General features: G+C 43.1%; 1 protein-coding gene across 1 annotated transcript; it reads right to left on the reverse strand.

The window, feature by feature from the left end:
* Window positions 1-681: 681 nt before the first annotated feature.
* LOC139421471 (tripartite motif-containing protein 16-like) lies at window positions 682-15,699 on the reverse strand. Its single transcript, XM_071172406.1, has 5 exons — window positions 15,478-15,699; window positions 2,338-2,364; window positions 2,102-2,164; window positions 1,671-1,810; window positions 682-1,518 (listed from the first exon to the last, which is right to left on the reverse strand). The coding sequence occupies exons 1-5, from the start codon at window positions 15,536-15,538 to the stop codon at window positions 1,111-1,113; spliced, it is 699 nt and encodes a 232-aa protein (XP_071028507.1). The 5' UTR covers window positions 15,539-15,699; the 3' UTR covers window positions 682-1,110.
* Window positions 15,700-19,930: the final 4,231 nt, after the last annotated feature.

The raw sequence follows: 19,930 nt of genomic DNA on the forward strand, positions 1-19,930 counted from the left end.
GCTGATGTCAACATTGTGAACAGAGTGTCACATGGTGGGGTTATTGTATGGGCAGGCATAAGTTACGGACAATGAACACAATTGCATTTTATCTGGGGCATTTTGAATGCATAGAGATACTGTGATGAGACCCTGAGGTCCATTGTAGTGCCATTCATCCACAGCCATGTTTCAGCATGAAAGTGCATGGCCCCATGTCACAAGGATATGTAAACAATTCCTGGAAGCTGAAAATGTCCCAGTTTTTCCATGGTCTGTATTCTCACCAGACATGTCAGCCATTGAGTATGTTTGGGATGCTCTGGATCGTGTACAACAGCCGTGTTCCAGTTCCTGCCAATATCCAGCAACTTTGCACAGCCATTATTGGAGAGGATTGGGACAAATTTCCACAGGCCGCAATCAACAGCCTGATCAACTCTATGCGAAGGAGATGTGTCTCGCTGCATGAGGCAAATGGTGGTCACACCAGATACTTTCTGATACACTCCCCTACCTTTTTTTAAAAAGGTATCTGTGACCAACAGATGCATATCTGTTTTCCCAGTCATGTGAAATCCATAGATTAGGGCCTAATGAGTTTATTTCAATTTAATGATGACCTTATATGAACCTTAACTCAATAAAATTGTTGCATGTTGCGTTTATATATATTTTTTCAGTGTAAATAGTTGAACTCTATTGTTTACACAGTTGTATTTATTCATCGCATTCATACATGACCATGGTTCAATCAGAAAAAAAATATAAGCTATGAATTTAAACTACACACCCTACTTTAACACTAACAAACTAGTGCTGTAACAAAACGACTGACAGTACTAATAAATAGTAATAGTCAATATAATAAAAATTGTCCTTCTAAATATAATATAACCTAGTAATTCATATGTATGTTGTCCTCATGCAACAGAGGGATAACAGCAACACTTAAAACCATAGACATGATGTGAACAGATTATTCCATTATTCTCTGCTTCAATTCTGCATTCTGACACCAGTGCTTGTTCTCCAAATATTAGAAACATATATCTTCTCGTTCACTTTACCTCCCTCTCTTACAAATTCCCTGACCCGTTATTCCATCTCTCCTTTCCTACACCCTTCTTGTTACTGTCCCTCTTTCTTCCGGATCCAACAGAAGGATTTACTGCCAACCCAGAAACAAGGCAGAATCTTCTCTTTGAGGTCAGTTTTGAACTTGTGTATCAGTCGCACCGCCTTCTCCGCCTCCCCTTCTCCTTCCACGATGAAGAACTTGATGATGCCAGCGGGCTGGTCCAGGTATATGCTCATGGTGTTGCACAAAGGGAGCCCGACCTCCACGTTCTCCCCGTTGTGCCAGACTTGGTAGCAGGAGCCGGCCCAGCCCGCACCCCATGAGCTTTCGTTCTCCCCCAGCCCACATGGCCCTTCCTTCCGGCCCATGCTCTCGTACACTGCCCCAATCACCACCCAGCCGCCATAGTCCACCTCCCAGTACCCTCTCTGCCCCAACAGACCCTCCTTACACAGCACCTACACAGAGTAGAGAGTGGATAGTAGAAAGGGTATATTAGAGATGTCTTAGAGCCAGGCATGCACTGAAGGCATGTCCAAAACGGTGGGCACACTTTAGTTACACAATGGCACTATGATGTGTGCCCTGTAACTGAGGATGGCAGACCAACCTGTGGTGAATGCTCATATCTCTCCGGTCTCATGGGGTATGGACACACCTCCTCTGACATACGCGACACCTTGAGGTTGCTCTCGGATATCCACAGCAGCTTCTGGGCTGTTTTGTCATCCAGGGAGAGGGGGATCCAGTCTGAGGGGAGAAAGAGAAACGATGAGGTAAAGAGAGAGGAATTGAGTTGAGTGGTTGGATGAATATGGATGAGAAGAAAGGGTCGGAGAACAGATAAGGTCAGATGAGTACTGCGATATTATTGAGATATGTACAATCTCTTGTGTGTAGGCCGTGAAGCGCATATACTGTAAGCCAGGTCATAATTGTGCATTTCAACATTGTATAGGCTGTGGGAAAGCAGGATTTAGCATCAAATGCATTACAGAGAGTGAGGCCCAAAGTGATAAAGAGCCAATTACATGGCCTTACATTTCATGAGGTCAGCCCTGGTGGTGGGATCATGAATATTGGGCTCGTACACCGGCGGCACCTCTGTTATGTGGAGAGAGAGAGAGATAAAGTGTGAAATCCATTAACGGTATACTGATGAGATAATCCAGTTTGAATTACACCACCGGTCTAATGTAATTCCTGGGATGCCATTGTTAGTCAGGATTTACAAAGGCTTTTCAGTACTTATACATGCAGTATTACAGAAATCATACCTGCAGGAGCTGCCTGGGATTTTCTTCCTACAGACAAAAAGGCAAAAATGAATTATCTTTCCCAAGTAGAACATTATCTTGTGTCAGATTGTTATGTATTTATTTACTGTGCATTTGCAGAGGTTGTGCTAGTTGCAGTTTGTAGAAGTTGTACTATGTGCAGTTTGTAGAGGTTGTGCTAGCTGCAGTTTGTAGAGGTTGTGCTAGCTGCAGTTTGTAGAGGTTGTGCTAGGTGCAGTTACTGACCATGATTCCTTCTCTCCCTTCCTTCTCTTCATCTCTCCTTTCCTTGCTTCTATCTCCCTGCTCCTGTCACTCTCTGCCTTCATCCCCCCTCCCTCCCACTATTTGCCTTTATGCCATATATCACTTGGGAGAGTGTGTGCTATTCGGAGTCTTTTTTCTTAGCACTGATTAATGTAGTTTACCCATACCAGCCCAGGTTTGGGTTACGGCTTTACATCCACTAAGGACACACATCACAGCCACTGACACCAGGGGTCAGGCCGTTATAAGATTACAAGTTGTGTGTGATGGACATTATTTCACGCCACTGACAGCATGTTTGTCTCTGCTGCTGAAGTACTCTAGATGTTGTTTAATCTCCAGTTCTCCCTCCTGTCCAATCATTTGTCATCCCACTTTCTCAGAAAACTGGGTGCTATTGCTGTTTCCACTCAGACTGTCACCGTCCGCCAGTCTCCTTTCGTCTATGGGCGACATTAGCTCAAATTACCTGATTTTCACAGGGTCATCCATCTCATTTAATTTCATCTCTCATTCTCACCTATCAGACTTAATCTGTTTTAATTGCCTCAACAAGGTTCACATTAAAGTCCCTTGATATACAGGGGCTTGTGAAATACCCCCCCTTGGTATTTTTCCTATTTTGTTGCCTTACAACCTGGAATAAAAATAGATTTTTACGGGGTTTGTATCATTTGATTTAGATAACATACTACTTTGAAGATGCAAAATATTTTTTATTGTGAAACAAACAAGAAATAACACAAAAAAACTGAAAACTTGAGCTTGCGTAACTATTCACCCTCCCCCAAGTCAATACTTTGTAGAGCCACCTTTTGCAGCAATTACAGCTGCAAGTCTCTTGGGGTATGTCTCTATAAGCTTGGCACTGGGATTTTTGCCCATTCTTCAAGAATTAACTGCTCCAGCTCCTTCAAGTTGGATGGGTTCTGCTGGTGTACAGCAATCTTTAAATCATACCACAGATTCTCTTTTTTTTTTGTGTGAATTTTTTACCCCTTTTTCTCCCCAATTTCGTGGTATCCAATTGTTAGTAGCTACTATCTTGTCTCATCGCTACAACTCCCGTACGGGCTCGGGAGAGAAGAAGGTTGAAAGTCATGCGTCCTCCGATACACAACCCAACCAAGCCGCACTGCTTCTTAACACAGCGCGCATCCAACCCGGAAGCCAGCCGCACCAATGTGTCGGAGGAAACACCGTGCGCCTGGCAACCTTGGTTAGCGCGTACTGCGCCCGGCCCGCCACAGGAGTCGCTGGTGCGAGATCAGACAAGGATATCCCTACCGGCCAAACCCTCCCTAACCCAGAAAACGCTAGGCCAATTGTGCGTCGCCCCACGGACCTTTCGGTCGTGGCCGGTTACGACAGAGCCTGGGCGCAAACCCAGAGTCCCTGCTGGCACAGCTGGCGCTGCAGTACAGCGCCCTTAACCACTGCGCCACCCGGGAGGCCCATACCACAGATTCTCAATTGGATTGAGGTCTGGGCTTTGACTAGGCCATTCCAAGACATTTAAATGGTTCCCCTTAAACCACTCGAGTGTTGCTTTAGCAGTATGCTTGGGGTCATTGTCCTGCTGGAAGGTGAATCTCCATCCCAATCTCAAGTCTCTGGAAGACTGAAACAGGTTTCCCTCAAGAATTTCCCTGTATTTAGAACCATCCTTCAATTCTGACCAGTTTCCCAGTCCCTGCCGATGAAACACATCCCCACAGCATGATACTGCCACCACCATGCTTCACTGTGGGGATGGTGTTCTTGGGGTGATGGGAGGTGTTGGGTTTGCGCCAGACATAGCATTTTCCTTGATGGCCAAAAAGCTACATTTTAGTCTCATCTGACCAGAGTACCTTCTTCCATATGTTTGAGGAGTCTCCCACTTGCCTTTTGGCAAACACCAAACGTGTTTGCTTATTTTTTCCTTTAAGCAATGACATTGTTCTGGACACTCTTCCGTAAAGCCCAGCTTTGTGTAGTGTATGGCTTAAAGTGGTCGTATAGACAGATACTTCAATCTCCGCTGTGGAGCTTTGCAGCTCCTTCAGGGTTATCTTTGGTCTCTTTGTTGCCTCTCTGATTAATGCCCTCCTTGCCTGGTCTGTGAGTTTTGGTGGGCGGCCCTCTCTTGGTAGGTTTGTTGTGGTGATATATTCCTTCCATTTTTTAACAATGGATTTAATGGTGCTCCGTGGGATGTTCAAAGTTTCAGATCTTTTTTTATAACCCAACCCTGATCTGTACTTTTCCACAACTTTGTCCCTGAACTGTTTGGAGAGCTCCTTGGTCTTCATGGTGCCACTTGCTTGGTGGTGTCCCTTGCTTAGTGGTGTTGCAGACTCTAGGGCTTTTCGGAACAGGTGTATATATTCTGAGATCATGTGACACTTAGATTGCCCACATGTGGACTTTATTTCATTAAATATGTGACTTCTGAAGGTAATTGGTTGCACCAGATCTTATTTAGTGGCTCCATAGAAAAGGGGGTGAATACATATGCAAACACCACTTTTCAGTTTCTTATTTTTTAGAATCTTTTGAAACAAGTTATTTTTTTCATTTCACTTCACCAATTTGGACTATTTTGTGTATGTCCATTACGTGAAATCCAAATAAAAATCCATTTAAATTACAGGTTGTAATGCAACAAAATAGGAAAAACACCAAGGGGGGTGAATACACTTGCAAGGCACTGTACCTCTTTGACATGCCAGCGGTTGACAGTTTGGTCATCAGGTATATGCTTGATTTGCGGTAAATGGTTTGTTTTCTTAGATAACTCATTGCGAAATGTAAATGAAACAGTAAAGCAGAAGTTGTTGCAAATGTGGTCCAAAGTTATGCTAAATGTGGCTTTGTTCATGTCATTTTGATTGGTCCAAATATTTATTGTGATACCTTGTGATGGCTTACAATACAAGGGTGTTCTCAGATACTTGAGTCCTGTTCTTCATTTATTTCAAGTTCCCTGGGTTTTGTTGACTCTTACTTTTCATCTACCAGTATCTCTCAAGGGACTCATTCACACACAAATTCATGTTATCTGTCCCAGGGGTCAGAAGAAGTCAACCATAGGTTTGAAAATGCACTGACTGGGGTAAAGGTTTGTTGACATGTCAAATCAAATCAAATTTTATTTGTAACATGTGCCGAATACAGCAGGTGTAGTAGACCTTACCGTGAAATGCTTAATTACAAGCCCTTAACCAACAATGCAGTTCAAGAAATAGAGTTAAGAAAATATTTACTAAATAAACTATAGTTAAAAAATATATAATAATTTGAATCAAAAAGTAACAAGAAAATTACATAACAATAATGGGGCTATATACAGGGGGTACCGGTAACGAGTCAATGTGGGGGGTACAGGTTAGTTGAGGTAATTTGTAAAGTGACTGTGCATAGATAATAAACAGCGAGTAGCAGCAGTATAAAACAAAGGGATGGTGTCAATGTAAATTGTCCGGGTGGCCATTTGATTAATTGTTCAGCAGTCTTATGGCTTGGGGGTTGAAGCTGTTAAGGAGCCTTTTGGTTCTAGACTTGGCGCTCCGGTACCACTTGCTGTGCGGTAGCAGAGAAATCAGTTTATGACTTGGGTGACTGGAGTCTTTGACAATTTTATGGCCTTCCTCTGACACCGCCATGTATATAGGTCCTGGATGTCAGGAAGCTTGGCCCCCTACCTTCGGTCAGATGCCGAGCAGTTGCCATACCAAGCGGTGATGCAACCCATCAGGATGCTCTCGATGGTGCAGCTGTAGAACTTTTTTTTTAGGATCTGGGGACCCATGACAAATCTTTTCATTCTCCTGAGGGGGAAAATGTGTTGTCATGCCCTCTTCACAACTGCCTTGATGTTTTTAGACCATGACCAGGAACTTGAAACTCTCGACCTGCTCCACTTCAGCCCGTCGATGTTAATGGGGGCCTGTTCGGCCCTCCTTTTCCTATAGTCCACGATCAGCTCCTTTGTCTTGCTCACATTGAGGGAGAGGGTGTTGTCCTGACACCACACTGCCAGGTCTCCTCCTCCCTATAGACTGTCTCATTGTTGGGAGCGGCCCGTCAGGAAGTCCAGGATCCAGTTGCAGAAGGAGGTGTTTAGTCCCAGGGTCCTTAGCTTAGTGATGAACTTTGTGGGCACTATGGTGTTGAATGCTGAGCTGTTGTCATTGAACAACATTCTCACATAGGTGTTCCATTTGTCCAGGTGAGAAAGGGCAGTGTGGAGTGCGATTGAGTTTGCGTCATCTGTGGATCTGTTGGGGTGGTATGTGGATTGGAGTGGGTCTAGGGTTTCCGACATGATGGTGTTGATGTGAGTGCTACCAACGTGAGTGCTACGTGGCGGTAATCATTTAGGCAGGTTACCTTCGCTTTCTTGGGCACAGGGACTATGGTGGTCTTTTTGAAACATGTAGGTATTACAGACTCAGTCAGGGAGAGGTTTAAAATGTCAGTGAAGACATTTGCCAGTTCGTCCGCGCATGCTCTGAGTACACGTCCTGGTAATCCATCTGGCCCTGAGGCTTTGTGAATTTTGACCTGTTTAAAGGTCTTGCTCACATCGACTACGGAGAGCGTGATTACAGTCGTCTGGAACAGCTGGTGCTCTCATGCATGCTTCAGTGTTGCTTGCCTCGAAGTGAGCATAAAAGTACTGTATTGACGCTTTGCCTGTTTGATGGTCCGTCTGAGGGCATAGGCGGATTTGTTAAGTGGCTTGATTGAACCATTGTTTGTGGTAAAAGTGTTGGGATTGGTAAGAATTTCGAGCCTTCTTTTTGTAGTGTGGTCATTGAACAGTTTTATGCAGTAATATTGCTGTGATTTGACTGTTTTATACAGTAATAGTGTGGTGATTGGTCAAATTTGCAACCCCTCGTATAATATGCAGAATCGCAGAATTCCAAAATCCTGGAGGGACTGATATGGGTATTTTCTCCTTTACATAACACACACGTGCACACATAGGATACCGGTACGCACGTGTACCCCTACACACCCACCCACGTGCACACATAGGATACCGGTACGCACGTGTACCCCTACACACCCACCCACGTGAGAACTAGGTACAGAGTGAGCGTTTCCATTTATTTTCTACATCCATTGCGATGCCAAAGTGCTCTCAAATGCCCTAAACGCGTGTTTGAGGATGTCACTAGATAGCAAGCTTTCAGTGATGGAGGGGATAGCAGAGAGCGTGAGCGATATGTCTTAATGGTTCTTCCTGACAGTCTGCACCATTGCAGGAAGCCAGGGCCTTTGCTAACACCAATGAATTACTTTTTAGAGGACAGGAGGTCTACTGGTCATTGATCACGGTGGCCCTGCCAACACATTGCTGGAATGATTGGCCAGTCTGTCCTTTTAGCCCAGCTCTCTTGCGCAGGACAGTCCATCCTGTCTGAGGGAAACCTAACTCTCCAGCTTTCACGATGTGTCTGCCCAGTGGCGGAGAGGGAGCCGACAGGATGATGAGAAAAATGTGAGCTTGTTACAACATCAGCAGAGGCCAAGCAAAACTGGGAGGATGAGCAAAGGAAGAATAAGGCTGAGAACCTCACTGTCTTCCTTGCTTGAAGCATGTGTACCAAAGAAGCTGCCACATTACTGTATGCCCAGTTTAGAGGTTATGATGTATTTCAACAACTTCCCATCGTGGTTGGCTGAACTCTGATCCACTGGTCTTTCCAATAAAGCTTCCATGTTTGTGACTTACACTCCACTGTATGTGTCCTGAAGACTGAACAGCTGCACACTGCCCCAAAGAGATTAAAATTACTTTGACAGAAAGGCATGCATATAATGTATACTGTGCTGAACAACAAGTAGAAGTAATGATCAGGCAAGAGAGAAAGGGAGAAGGACATCTGATCTCTGGAGTCGGGACGTGGGTAGTAGGAAGGAAAGGGGTTGATGACAGGTCACTTAATCCGTCATCCCTCCCCATACTCTCCCGGAATCCTCCCTTATAGGGACAGAGCGATGGGAGAGGGAGGGACACAGAGAAAAATAGCAAGAGTCGGCTAATGGGATAATCAAGGATAGTTAGTAGATGGCAAAAGTAAGACATTGATGGAGGGTGTCACCAAGGGATTCAGGAGAATCATTGCGAGGGTAGAGAGATTTAAATATACATTTTAAAGAGGGGATTGGCAATTGGCGGCTCCCCCAAAAAATGTAATAAGCCTTATTGTTGCAAGTTAGAATAGTAGAATACACAAGGTGCAATTTTGAAATTTGGTTCATCAGCAGTTTTTCTCTTGTTATGTCAGACACTGATAGTCACTCAATCAGCAAAACATTTGTATATTGGCGAATTAGTCTAGCGGCCAGCTAGCTACTTAGTAATCATGGTCGGAATATCGGCTGGGGGTGATTTTGTTAGTCAGTCTCACTCAGATACCATAAAACCTGCAAACATTTCTCTCCACCCTATGGAAAAATGTATAGAATTGCAGGAAATTAGCTGTCAAACAGCCAATTGTTTCTCTCCGCCATCTTGGCAAAATGAGTACAATTACATGAAATGAGTTATAAAATTGCTAAATCGTCTCTCTGCCGCATGGTAAAATGTGTAGATTTTTGCAAACTTGCTTTAAATCGTCAACATTTTCTCTGTGCCCCGTTTCACAATGTGTGGAATTGCACAAACTTAACTCTAAAACGCTGTCAAGAGGGGGGCTGCTAAAAAATGTTGCTAGAACAGTAATGTGATGGAGCATTTGACAGGCAATCTTGCTACAGTGCCTTGCGAAAGTATTCGGCCCCCTTGAACTTTGCGACCTTTTGCCACATTTCAGGCTTCAAACATAAAGATATAAAACTGTATTTTTTTGTGAAGAATCAACAACAAGTGGGACACAATCATGAAGTGGAACGACATTTATTGGATATTTCAAACTTTTTTAACAAATCAAAAACTGAAAAATTGGGCGTGCAAAATTATTCAGCCCCTTTACTTTCAGTGCAGCAAACTCTCTCCAGAAGTTCAGTGAGGATCTCTGAATGATCCAATGTTGACCTAAATGACTAATGATGATAAATACAATCCACCTGTGTGTAATCAAGTCTCCGTATAAATGCACCTGCACTGTGATAGTCTCAGAGGTCCGTTAAAAGCGCAGAGAGCATCATGAAGAACAAGGAACACACCAAGCAGGTCCGAGATACTGTTGTGAAGAAGTTTAAAGCCGGATTTGGATACAAAAAGATTTCCCAAGCTTTAAACATCCCAAGGAGCACTGTGCAAGCGATAATATTGAAATGGAAGGAGTATCAGACCACTGCAAATCTACCAAGACCTGGCCGTCCCTCTAAACTTTCAGCTCATACAAGGAGAAGACTGATCAGAGATGCAGCCAAGAGGCCCATGATCACTCTGGATGAACTGCAGAGATCTACAGCTGAGGTGGGAGACTCTGTCCATAGGACAACAATCAGTCGTATATTGCACAAATCTGGCCTTTATGGAAGAGTGGCAAGAAGAAAGCCATTTCTTAAAGATATCCATAAAAAGTGTTGTTTAAAGTTTGCCACAAGCCACCTGGGAGACACACCAAACATGTGGAAGAAGGTGCTCTGGTCAGATGAAACCAAAATTGAACTTTTTGACAACGATGCAAAACGTTATGTTTGGCGTAAAAGCAACACAGCTGAACACACCATCCCCACTGTCAAACATGGTGGTGGCAGCATCATGGTTTGGGCCTGCTTTTCTTCAGCAGGGACAGGGAAGATGGTTAAAATTGATGGGAAGATGGATGGAGCCAAATACAGGACCATTCTGGAAGAACCTGATGGAGTCTGCAAAAGACCTGAGACTGGGACGGAGATTTGTCTTCCAACAAGACAATGATCCAAAACATAAAGCAAAATCTACAATGGAATGGTTCAAAAATAAACATATCCAGGTGTTAGAATGGCCAAGTCAAAGTCCAGACCCGAATCCAATCGAGAATCTGTGGAAAGAACTGAAAACTGCTGTTCACAAATGCTCTCCATCCAACCTCACTGAGCTCGAGCTGTTTTGCAAGGAGGAATGGGAAAAAATGTCAGTCTCTCGATGTGCAAAACTGATAGAGACATACCCCAAGCGACTTACAGCTGTAATCGCAGCAAAAGGTGGCGCTACAAAGTATTAACTTAAGAGGGCTGAATAATTTTGCACGCCCAATTTTTCAGTTTTGATTTGTTAAAAAAGTTTGAAATATCCAATAAATGTCGTTCCACTTCATGATTGTGTCCCACTTGTTGTTGATTCTTCACAAAAAATACAGTTTTATATCTTTATGTTTGAAGCCTGAAATGTGGCAAAAGGTCGCAAAGTTCAAGGGGGCCGAATACTTTCGCAAGGCACTGTATTTGAAAGTGTCTGAATGTTTCACAGGCAGTATACAGTGCATTCTGAAAGTATTCACACCCCTTGACTTTTTCCACATTTTGTTACATTACAGCCTTATTCTAAAATGTATTAAATAGTTTTTTTCCCCTCATCAATCTACACACAATACCCCATAATGAAAAAAAATTGGGTTTTTAGAAATGTTTGCAAAAAGGGAAAGGGTCTGAATACTTTCTGACATCCATGGTGACTCTGGAAAACATCCAGAGTCACCATGGAGTGAGACATGGCTGGTTATTATGAGCGGGGCCCGGCAGGGGTGGGGGGGGGGGTATGAGTGGGCTCTGGCTCCCCTGTGGAGGATAAGCCCAGCCAGATACCCTGCTGCTCTCAGTGGGGTCAGATTGACAGATGGATAAACAGATACTCAGAGAGATTGATGAGTTGACACAGAGATAGAGACATTTAAAGAAAGAGAAAACGGGTGGATGAATGTTCAGGCACATAGAGACAGTGGCAGAAAATGACAAACAAGGGAGGTTGCATTGGAATCCATTGAACCATAAATCTAATTGTGAAATCATAGGATTGAATTGGCAGGGGAAGGGTTGGAATGGAAGTCCAACAGTATTGGAAACAGCATTTGAATAGATTTCTTCTGATCTTGGAAAAGTTTGTCAATTTAACCAAAATTTGTCAATTTTTAGAGATGTTTTTGAAGATGAGTATGATTTTTATTCACAGTAACAACGACATTCCGGACATATGATAGGTGTGCTGCGGATGGACAGAAGCTAATCGGAGAATGAAATGAAGACTCCTCCCTGGTAATTGGAGGAAAGCCAGTCGGCCATGTTGAGGACATCTGTAGATGCCTTTCAGAGGCCAGGACGATGACCCCTCTGACATGGTAGAAAAGAAGCTGCTTATGTTGGACGTGCTCGTCTGTGGTCTGCGCAACCCCCCTGGATGAGATGGAGCTCTCTGCCCGGATCGGGTTCGGGAACAGCGGGATCCCCACTGATAGGGAGATCACGAGATGTGAAGGGAGCTGACCAAAGCTCAGAACCATCCCTTTGCCCTCTGTTATGAAGTCTCTAAAAAAACCTTGCTGTGTTCCATGCCGATGATGAAATGGAGATGGATGGAAAAAGCATGGACAGAAATATGTACAAACCAACAGGAGGATACATGACAGCATTCTTGAAGAAAAAGGAGAAAGTCATTAGGAGGTTCTCAACATGAGATTAAATGTGATGGGCTCCAATTAGAGGTCTTCACTGGTCTAAAAAGTTGGACCAGGACCAGAATGGACCCAAGGACAACTCGACCTAGACCCAACCCGTACCCTAACTGGTCTGAGTGACAAAAAAAATCTGTTTGTCAGCCAAGTTGTTCTTCTGGTTAAATAGGTCTTTACAGTATATGTTGGCTAGGCCTTCTATAAGTCAATAAATTCTCCTTATTAGCGTGAAATAAATATGCTAGAGGCTATGCAGAGCCATGGCCGGGTCCGATCAAACAGGACCCAACCCGGACCTGAGGGACAAGTTAGAATTTCAGATCAGATTAGCCCTGGTCCGAAAGCGGGTATATCGGGTCCACCTGGACCCGTGAAGACCTAGCTCCAATAGACTTTGTAATAATCAATGTTTAGCAGTACATTGTCATGAAAAGCAATGCAACTGTCTACATTTAAATCTGGCAATCTAAAGAAATATAATTCTTCATGAGTCAGAAGTGAAGCAACTTTCACAGAATCAAACAGCCATGAATAAAACGTAGTGTTTCACAGCCAGGTACTTGAGTTACTGTCCATGACTTCACACTTCATTACCATGGGAGCCAGAGGATGGCAGTGATAGGGAGTGATGGGACATTGAGGCCACACTGGGCTGGATACATCAAATCCAATCAAATAAAAAGATTTTGTCACATACACATGGTTAGCAGATGTTATGATGTTAATGCGAGTGTTGCGAAATGCTACATGTGAAGGATCCATAGCAGGGTTGGATGGACAGAGGGATATATGGAGAAGCACAGAGTGGAAACTGGAGAGGGAGAAATAAGATGAGAAATATAGAAAAAAAGTGGACGGAATCCTTGGCAGCATTCAGAGAGGTTAGTTTCATGGAGCAAAGTGACAGACAGAGATGAGGCGTGAGACCTGACATGGCCAACGGGCCAGTGAGGCTGTGTGAGAGCTGACTGCTGAAAGAATGGATTTGATCCAGTGGGAACATTGTGGTCTGGAGAGGTGATGTCAGAAGAGGGGGAAACACTTTGATGAGCTGATTGATGAGATGGGGGAGAGATTTGGAAGCAAGACAGGCGGAGAGAGGTACGTGGCAAAGTGGGCCTGTCAAAGGAACATGATAGAGCTTGTAACTAACTGGTGGTCAATAAACAACATGTTATCAACATCATACATTCATAATAAACACCCATTGATGAGCACTGTCTGTCTGTCTGTCTGTCTGTCTGTCTGTCTGTCTCTCTCTCTCTCTCTCTCGCTCTCTCTCTCTCTCTCTCTCTCTCTCCCTCTCCCTCTCGCTCTCTCTCTCTCTCTCTCTCTCTCTCTCTCTCTCTCTCTGTCTCTCTCTCTCTCTCTCTCCCTCCCTCCCCTTAGCTAGCCGTATAATAAAGTCCATATGCCAAAACAGTAGTTAACACTTAAGATTCTATGTAGCTTAGCCGTAACTGAACAACACTCTTGTGTGAATATCAGAGTACACACAGTAGCCTACATATAGACTCCACCATGCCCCATAGCCTACATATAGACTCCACCATGCCCCATAGCCTACATATAGACTCCACCATGTCCCATAGCCTACATATAGACTCCACCATGCCCCATAGCCTACATATAGACTCCACCATGTCCCATAGCCTACATATAGACTCCACCATGTCCCATAGCCTACATATAGACTCCACCATGCCCCATAGCCTACATATAGACTCCACCATGCCCCATAGCCTACATATAGACTCTGCCATGCCCCATAGCCTACATATAGACTCCACCATGCCCCATAGCCTACATATAGACTCCACCATGTCCCATAGCCTACATATAGACTCCACCATGTCCCATAGCCTACATATAGACTCCACCATGTCCCATAGCCTACATATAGACTCCACCATGCCCCATAGCCTACATATAGACTCCACCATGCCCCATAGCCTACATATAGACTCCACCATGCCCCATAGCCTACATATAGACTCCACCATGCCCCATAGCCTACATATAGACTCCACCATGCCCCATAGCCTACATATAGACTCCACCATGCCCCATAGCCTACATATAGACTCCGCCATGCCCCATAGCCTACATATAGACTCTGCCATGTCCCATAGCCTACATATAGACTCTGCCATGCCCCATAGCCTACATATAGACTCCACCATGTCCCATAGCCTACATATAGACTCCACCATGTCCCATAGCCTACATATAGACTCTGCCATGCCCCATAGCCTACATATAGACTCCACCATGCCCCATAGCCTACATATAGACTCCACCATGTCCCATAGCCTACATATAGACTCCCGCATGCCCCATAGCCTACATATAGACTCCACCATGCCCCATAGCCTACATATAGACTCCACCATGCCCCATAGCCTACATATAGACTCCCGCATGCCCCATAGCCTACATATAGCCTCCACCATGCCCCATAGCCTACATATAGACTCCACCATGCCCCATAGGCTACATATAGACTCCACCATGCCCCATAGCCTACATATAGACTCCACCATGCCCCATAGCCTACATATAGACTCCACCATGCCCCATACACCAGTGCTAAAACGTGTGTTTGAGTATGACACAGTGAAATGGCTGTCGGTTCCTTTGTCAACTTAAAACAACGACTCGTTTCTTAATTCTGTGGACCAGAAAATCCTGGAGACACTGGCCTTTTGCAACTGAGGTTGTCAGGAAAAACAACACTGGCATCATTGCACAATACGACACTGGACTTATTCCATATTTGGATATAGTTTTCAGTGAGGAAGGCATAGAAACACGAATAACTTGATTTTCAGAAATATATCAGCCACAACAATCCTAATTTCCCTATTCACTATTATAAAAATGACTCAATGGTAATGAAATGATTTCCTATTTATTATTTAGTTGAGTTACTAACAAACTACAATTAATAATTTGAGACATAACAATACAACGTCCATAAAGTAAAGCAATCCAAAATGATTCATTATTTGCCTGGTGTTTGATAAAGTAAAACCATTTATAACACAACAAAACACAAAACATGTATTCATGAGAATGTGAATATTAATTATGAATGCTAATTTCTGATAATTTATTGGGAATCCAATAAAATGTTATATTAATGTAATACTGATTGAATGATTATTACATTTGCTTTAAAAATCTGTTCAACTGAGGAGGAGAGGGTTTTGGTCCGCTTTAAATTACATAATGTATTAACACATGCAAGCTTACAGAGTAGATCATGAACCCTTACCTGCTTTCTTTGGCACAGGCATGATTTTGTTACTGCTTGGAGCGTAGTTTGGCAATGGCATGGTACCCTATGGTCTTCAGCAGAGATAGTGGCTGATCCTCTCTCCATGAACACTTTTATTTCCTCAGGGAGAATGGGGGGGGGGGGGGGGGGGTGGCGGGTCAGGACAGGAGGTGCCCAGGTTGGGAGATGAGGGGTGTCTGGTGAAGTTTAGTTGGATGTGAGGGGTTACCGAAGGGTTGGTCCTGTCATCTCAAACTTCTGCAAACCTAGTGAACCTTTCTAGAGCGCAAGAAAACACAAGCAAACACACACTGTACAGTATGTCACAAACACTATACGCCTTTTACATACAGTACCAGTCAAAATGTTGGACACACCTACTCATTGAAGGGTTATTCTTCATTTGTACTATTTTCTACATTGTAGAATAATAGTGAAGACATCAAAACTATAAAATAACACATATTGAATCATGTAGTAACCAAAAAAATCCAAATATATTTGAGATTTTAGACTCTTCAAAGTAGCCACCCTTTGCCTTGATGACAGCTTTGCACACTCTTGGCATTCTGGGGCGGCAGGGTAGCCTAGTGGTTAGAGCGTTGGACTAATAACCGAAAGGTTGCAAGTTCATATCCCTGAGCTGACAAGGTACAAATCTGTCGTTTTGCCCCTGAACAGGCAGTTAACCCACTAGGCTGTCATTGAAAATAAGAATTTGTTCTTAAATGACTTGCCTAGTAAAATAAAATTCTCTCAACCAGCTTCACTTGGAATGCTTTTCCAACAGTCTTTAAGGAGTTCCCACATATGCTGAGCACTTGTTGGCTGCTGTTCCTTCACTCTACAGTCCAACTCATCCCAAACCATCCCAATTGGATGGAGGTTGGGTGATTGTGGAGACCAGGTCATCTGATCCTTCTTAGTCAAATTGGTCAAATAACCCCTACATATAGACTCCACCATGCCCCATAGCCTACATATAGACTCCACCATGCCCCATAGCCTACATATAGACTCCACCATGCCCCATAGCCTACATATAGACTCCCGCATGCCCCATAGCCTACATATAGACTCCACCATGCCCCATAGCCTACATATAGACTCCACCATGCCCCATAGCCTACATATAGACTCCCGCATGCCCCATACACCAGTGCTAAAATGTGTGTTTGAGTATGACACAGTGAAATGGCTGTCAGTTCCTTTGGAGGTGTGTTTTGGGTCATTGTCCTGTGGAAAAACAAATGATAGTCCCACTAAGCCCAAACCAGATGGAATGGCGTATCGCTGCAGAATGCTGTGGTAGCCATGCTGGTTAAGTGTGCCTTGAATTCTAAATAAATCACAGACAGTGTCAACGTTAAAGCACCCCCACATCATCACACCTCCTCCTCCATGCTTTACGGTGGGAACCACACGTGGATATCATCTGTTCACCTACTCTGCGTCTCACAAAGACACAGCAGTTGGAGCCACAAATCTCAAATTTGGACTCATCAGACCAAAGGACAGATTTCCACTGGTCTAATGTCCATTGCTCATGTTTCTTGGCCCAAGCAAGTCTCTTCTTATTATTGGTGTCCTTTAGTCGTGGTTTCTTTGCAGCAATTCGACCACAAAGGCCTGATTCACACAGTCTCCTCTGAACAGTTGATGTTGAGATGTGTCTGTTACTTGAACTCTGTGAAGCATTTATTTGGGCTGCAATCTGTGGCTGGTAACTCTAATGAACTTGTAAATTAACTGAGCAAACTAGAAACCTTTCAATATATAAGTTTAAACATAATTTAAAAACAATTTAAATATAGTATATAGAAATGTTGTGGGACTATAGTAGATGAAGAATCAATATTTTTTTAGATTGAGTATTTATTGGGTCATTATGCTAGTTTATTACGTATGTTTGTAATAGTGTGTTATATGTGAAAGTGTGTTTGTATTATAAATTGTATTTTAATGTTAAGGACTCTTGGAAGATTAGTCCAAATGGGGACTAAAAGAGATCCTAATAAAATCAAATCAACTCTGCAGCAGAGGTAACTCTGGGTCTTCCTTTCCTGTGGCGGTTCTCATGACAGCCAGTTTCATCATAGCGCTTGATGGTTTTTGCAATTGCACTTGAAGAAACTTTCAAAGTTCTTGAAATTTTCCGGATTGACTGACCTTCATGTCTTAAAGTAATGATGGACTGTCATTTCTCTCTGCTTATTTGAGCTGTTATTGCCATAATATGGACTCTGTATTTTACCAAATAGGGCTATCTTCTGTTTACCACCCCTACCTTGTCACAACACAACTGATTGGCTCAAATGCATTAAGGAAGAAAGAAATTCCACAAATTAACTTTTAACAGGGCACACCTGTGAATTGAAATGCATTCCAGGTGAATACCTCATGAAGCTGATTGAGAGAATGCCAAGAGTGTGCAAAGCTGTCATCAAGGCAAAGGGTGGCTACATTGAATAATTTCAAATCTCAAATATATTTAGATTTTTTTAACACTTTTTTGGTTACTACATGATTATGTGTTATTTCACATGTATTATTTCATAGTTTTGATGTCTTCACTATTATTCTACAATGTAGAAAATAGTTTAAAAAAAACTCAAAAACAACCTTGAATGAGTAGGTGTTCTAAACGTTTTGACCGGTAGTGTATATGTGTGAAATTTGTTTTGATTTAGAATGGACCAATATCATGGACCTCTCTCTCGAAACTGTGGTTCATTTTCATGCCAGCCAGGTAGGCTAATCTCCTGCTGTAAAGATAAGCAATGTGCTTAATATTAGGAAAGTTGAGAAAAAATATAGCAGGCCTAGCCTACAGAAAGGTGATGGAATATTGTGAATGTGTAGTATGGAGCTAGATGCGGAGCTATTGAATGACGTTTACATTGCCCTTGCAGATACTGTATGATTCTTGGGCTGCGGGCTTGTGTTGAAGTGTTCTAGCTTGTAATGTCAAAAGCCATGCTGTCGGCATCCTCAGATACTGCCTGGGAAGGTGCACCTTACCTGCCTCCTATCTCCAAATCATTTCAAACAGGAGGATTTCTGTATTTCTGTAACAAAATAACTTCCTGGCAGGACACAGTGTTTCAATGGGTCACTGAGGTCGGGGACATTCAGCTATTAGAAGAGGCATTTTAATGAAGTGAAAGTGCCTGCTTCGTGCTGGCCACCAGAATACCAGATATGTGGAGTGTGTGGTATGCTAATAAACATCAGCATTCAACACCCACAGCGTAGGCGTAGGGCTGTCAGTGTGTGGACTTAAAGAGTATTACACTACGATATTTTAGCACCTCCAAGGTTGCTAAGCATCATTATTATATGTCTATATATTTTAAAGCTAAGCAACAGACTAATACCACCACGGTATATTCCATACAGGAACATGTCCACTCACTGACTTATCTGATAGCTAGTGTTTTATTCCATTTGTTACGAGTTATGATAATGTTATAGTGGTATGGTGAAATGACTAAAATAATGGCACACTACGCATACTGTACCATATAGATTTAGAAGCATAATTGTATGTGGGACTGTAATGCTTTATATGCCTTTGCGATCATGTCCCTTTTTTGACGCCCTGTTAGGAGCCTGTTACCAGCTGATTGAAAAGCCATGTGCTTTCCTCCTCTCACATTTCTCATGGTGGCTTTTTTTCTATGTGTGCTTTTGGGTCAGTACGAACTTCGCAACCTTTCCAGCAACTCTGCTTACACTGGCAACCCAGGACACGCAAATGCAATGAAGCTCGTACGTGAACTTTACCAAGCTTGTTAATGCTGAATTTAAGCAATGGCTAATACACTTCTTGTAAAAATTATGACATAGTTTGCTACATGTACTAATGTAACGTATAAGAATTGTTGTTCATGATTTATAAATGATAACGTGTTCTCATAAATACACGGAGGCGGTTTTCGCGGCATAGGTTAAGCCTAGTCCTGGACTAAAAAGCACTTTCAATGGAGATTCACTGTCTGGGAAACCGCACCATGGTGTACCATGTATACATGAGTTACAAACAGTTTACTAAGTAGGCCCTCGAAGGAATAGGACTTGGTAACCTACATTGTGCTTACAGAGCAGGGGTACAGACAATGTAAACATTAACCAGCATTAAAGATATTAAAGATGTTTGCACTAAATATGATTTTCCCATTAGCTGTGCCAGAGCAACATAAACCCCATAATACTCCTTAATCACAGGATATCCCAAGCTGGGGGTCCCTGCCCACGCACAGTGTCATAGTTGGTTTCTTAACGACAGGGAACCCTGAGATTTATGTGGAACCACCGGCATGCAGCCAGCAGCCCAATTGGTCTGTAAGATTTCTCTTTCTCTCTTCACCCTTCACTCACTCTATCCTCTACCTTCTTTCTCACCCGTTAATTTCTTATCCTTCGATTTGTCTATTATACCCCCTTTCCT

This window comes from Oncorhynchus clarkii, chromosome 12 (assembly GCF_045791955.1).
Source record: "Oncorhynchus clarkii lewisi isolate Uvic-CL-2024 chromosome 12, UVic_Ocla_1.0, whole genome shotgun sequence".
Classification (NCBI taxonomy): domain Eukaryota; kingdom Metazoa; phylum Chordata; class Actinopteri; order Salmoniformes; family Salmonidae; genus Oncorhynchus; species Oncorhynchus clarkii.

Coding starts and splice junctions, on each gene's coding strand:
- LOC139421471 (XM_071172406.1), bottom strand. CDS start 15,538: ATGCCATTGCCAAACTACGCTCCAAGCAGTAACAAAATCATGCCTGTG. Junction 2,365..15,477: donor GCCTGTGCCAAAGAAAGCAG/GTAAGGGTTCAT, acceptor TTTTGTCTGTAG/GAAGAAAATCCCAGGCAGCT. Junction 1,811..2,101: donor CAGGGCTGACCTCATGAAAT/GTAAGGCCATGT, acceptor TTCTCCCCTCAG/ACTGGATCCCCCTCTCCCTG.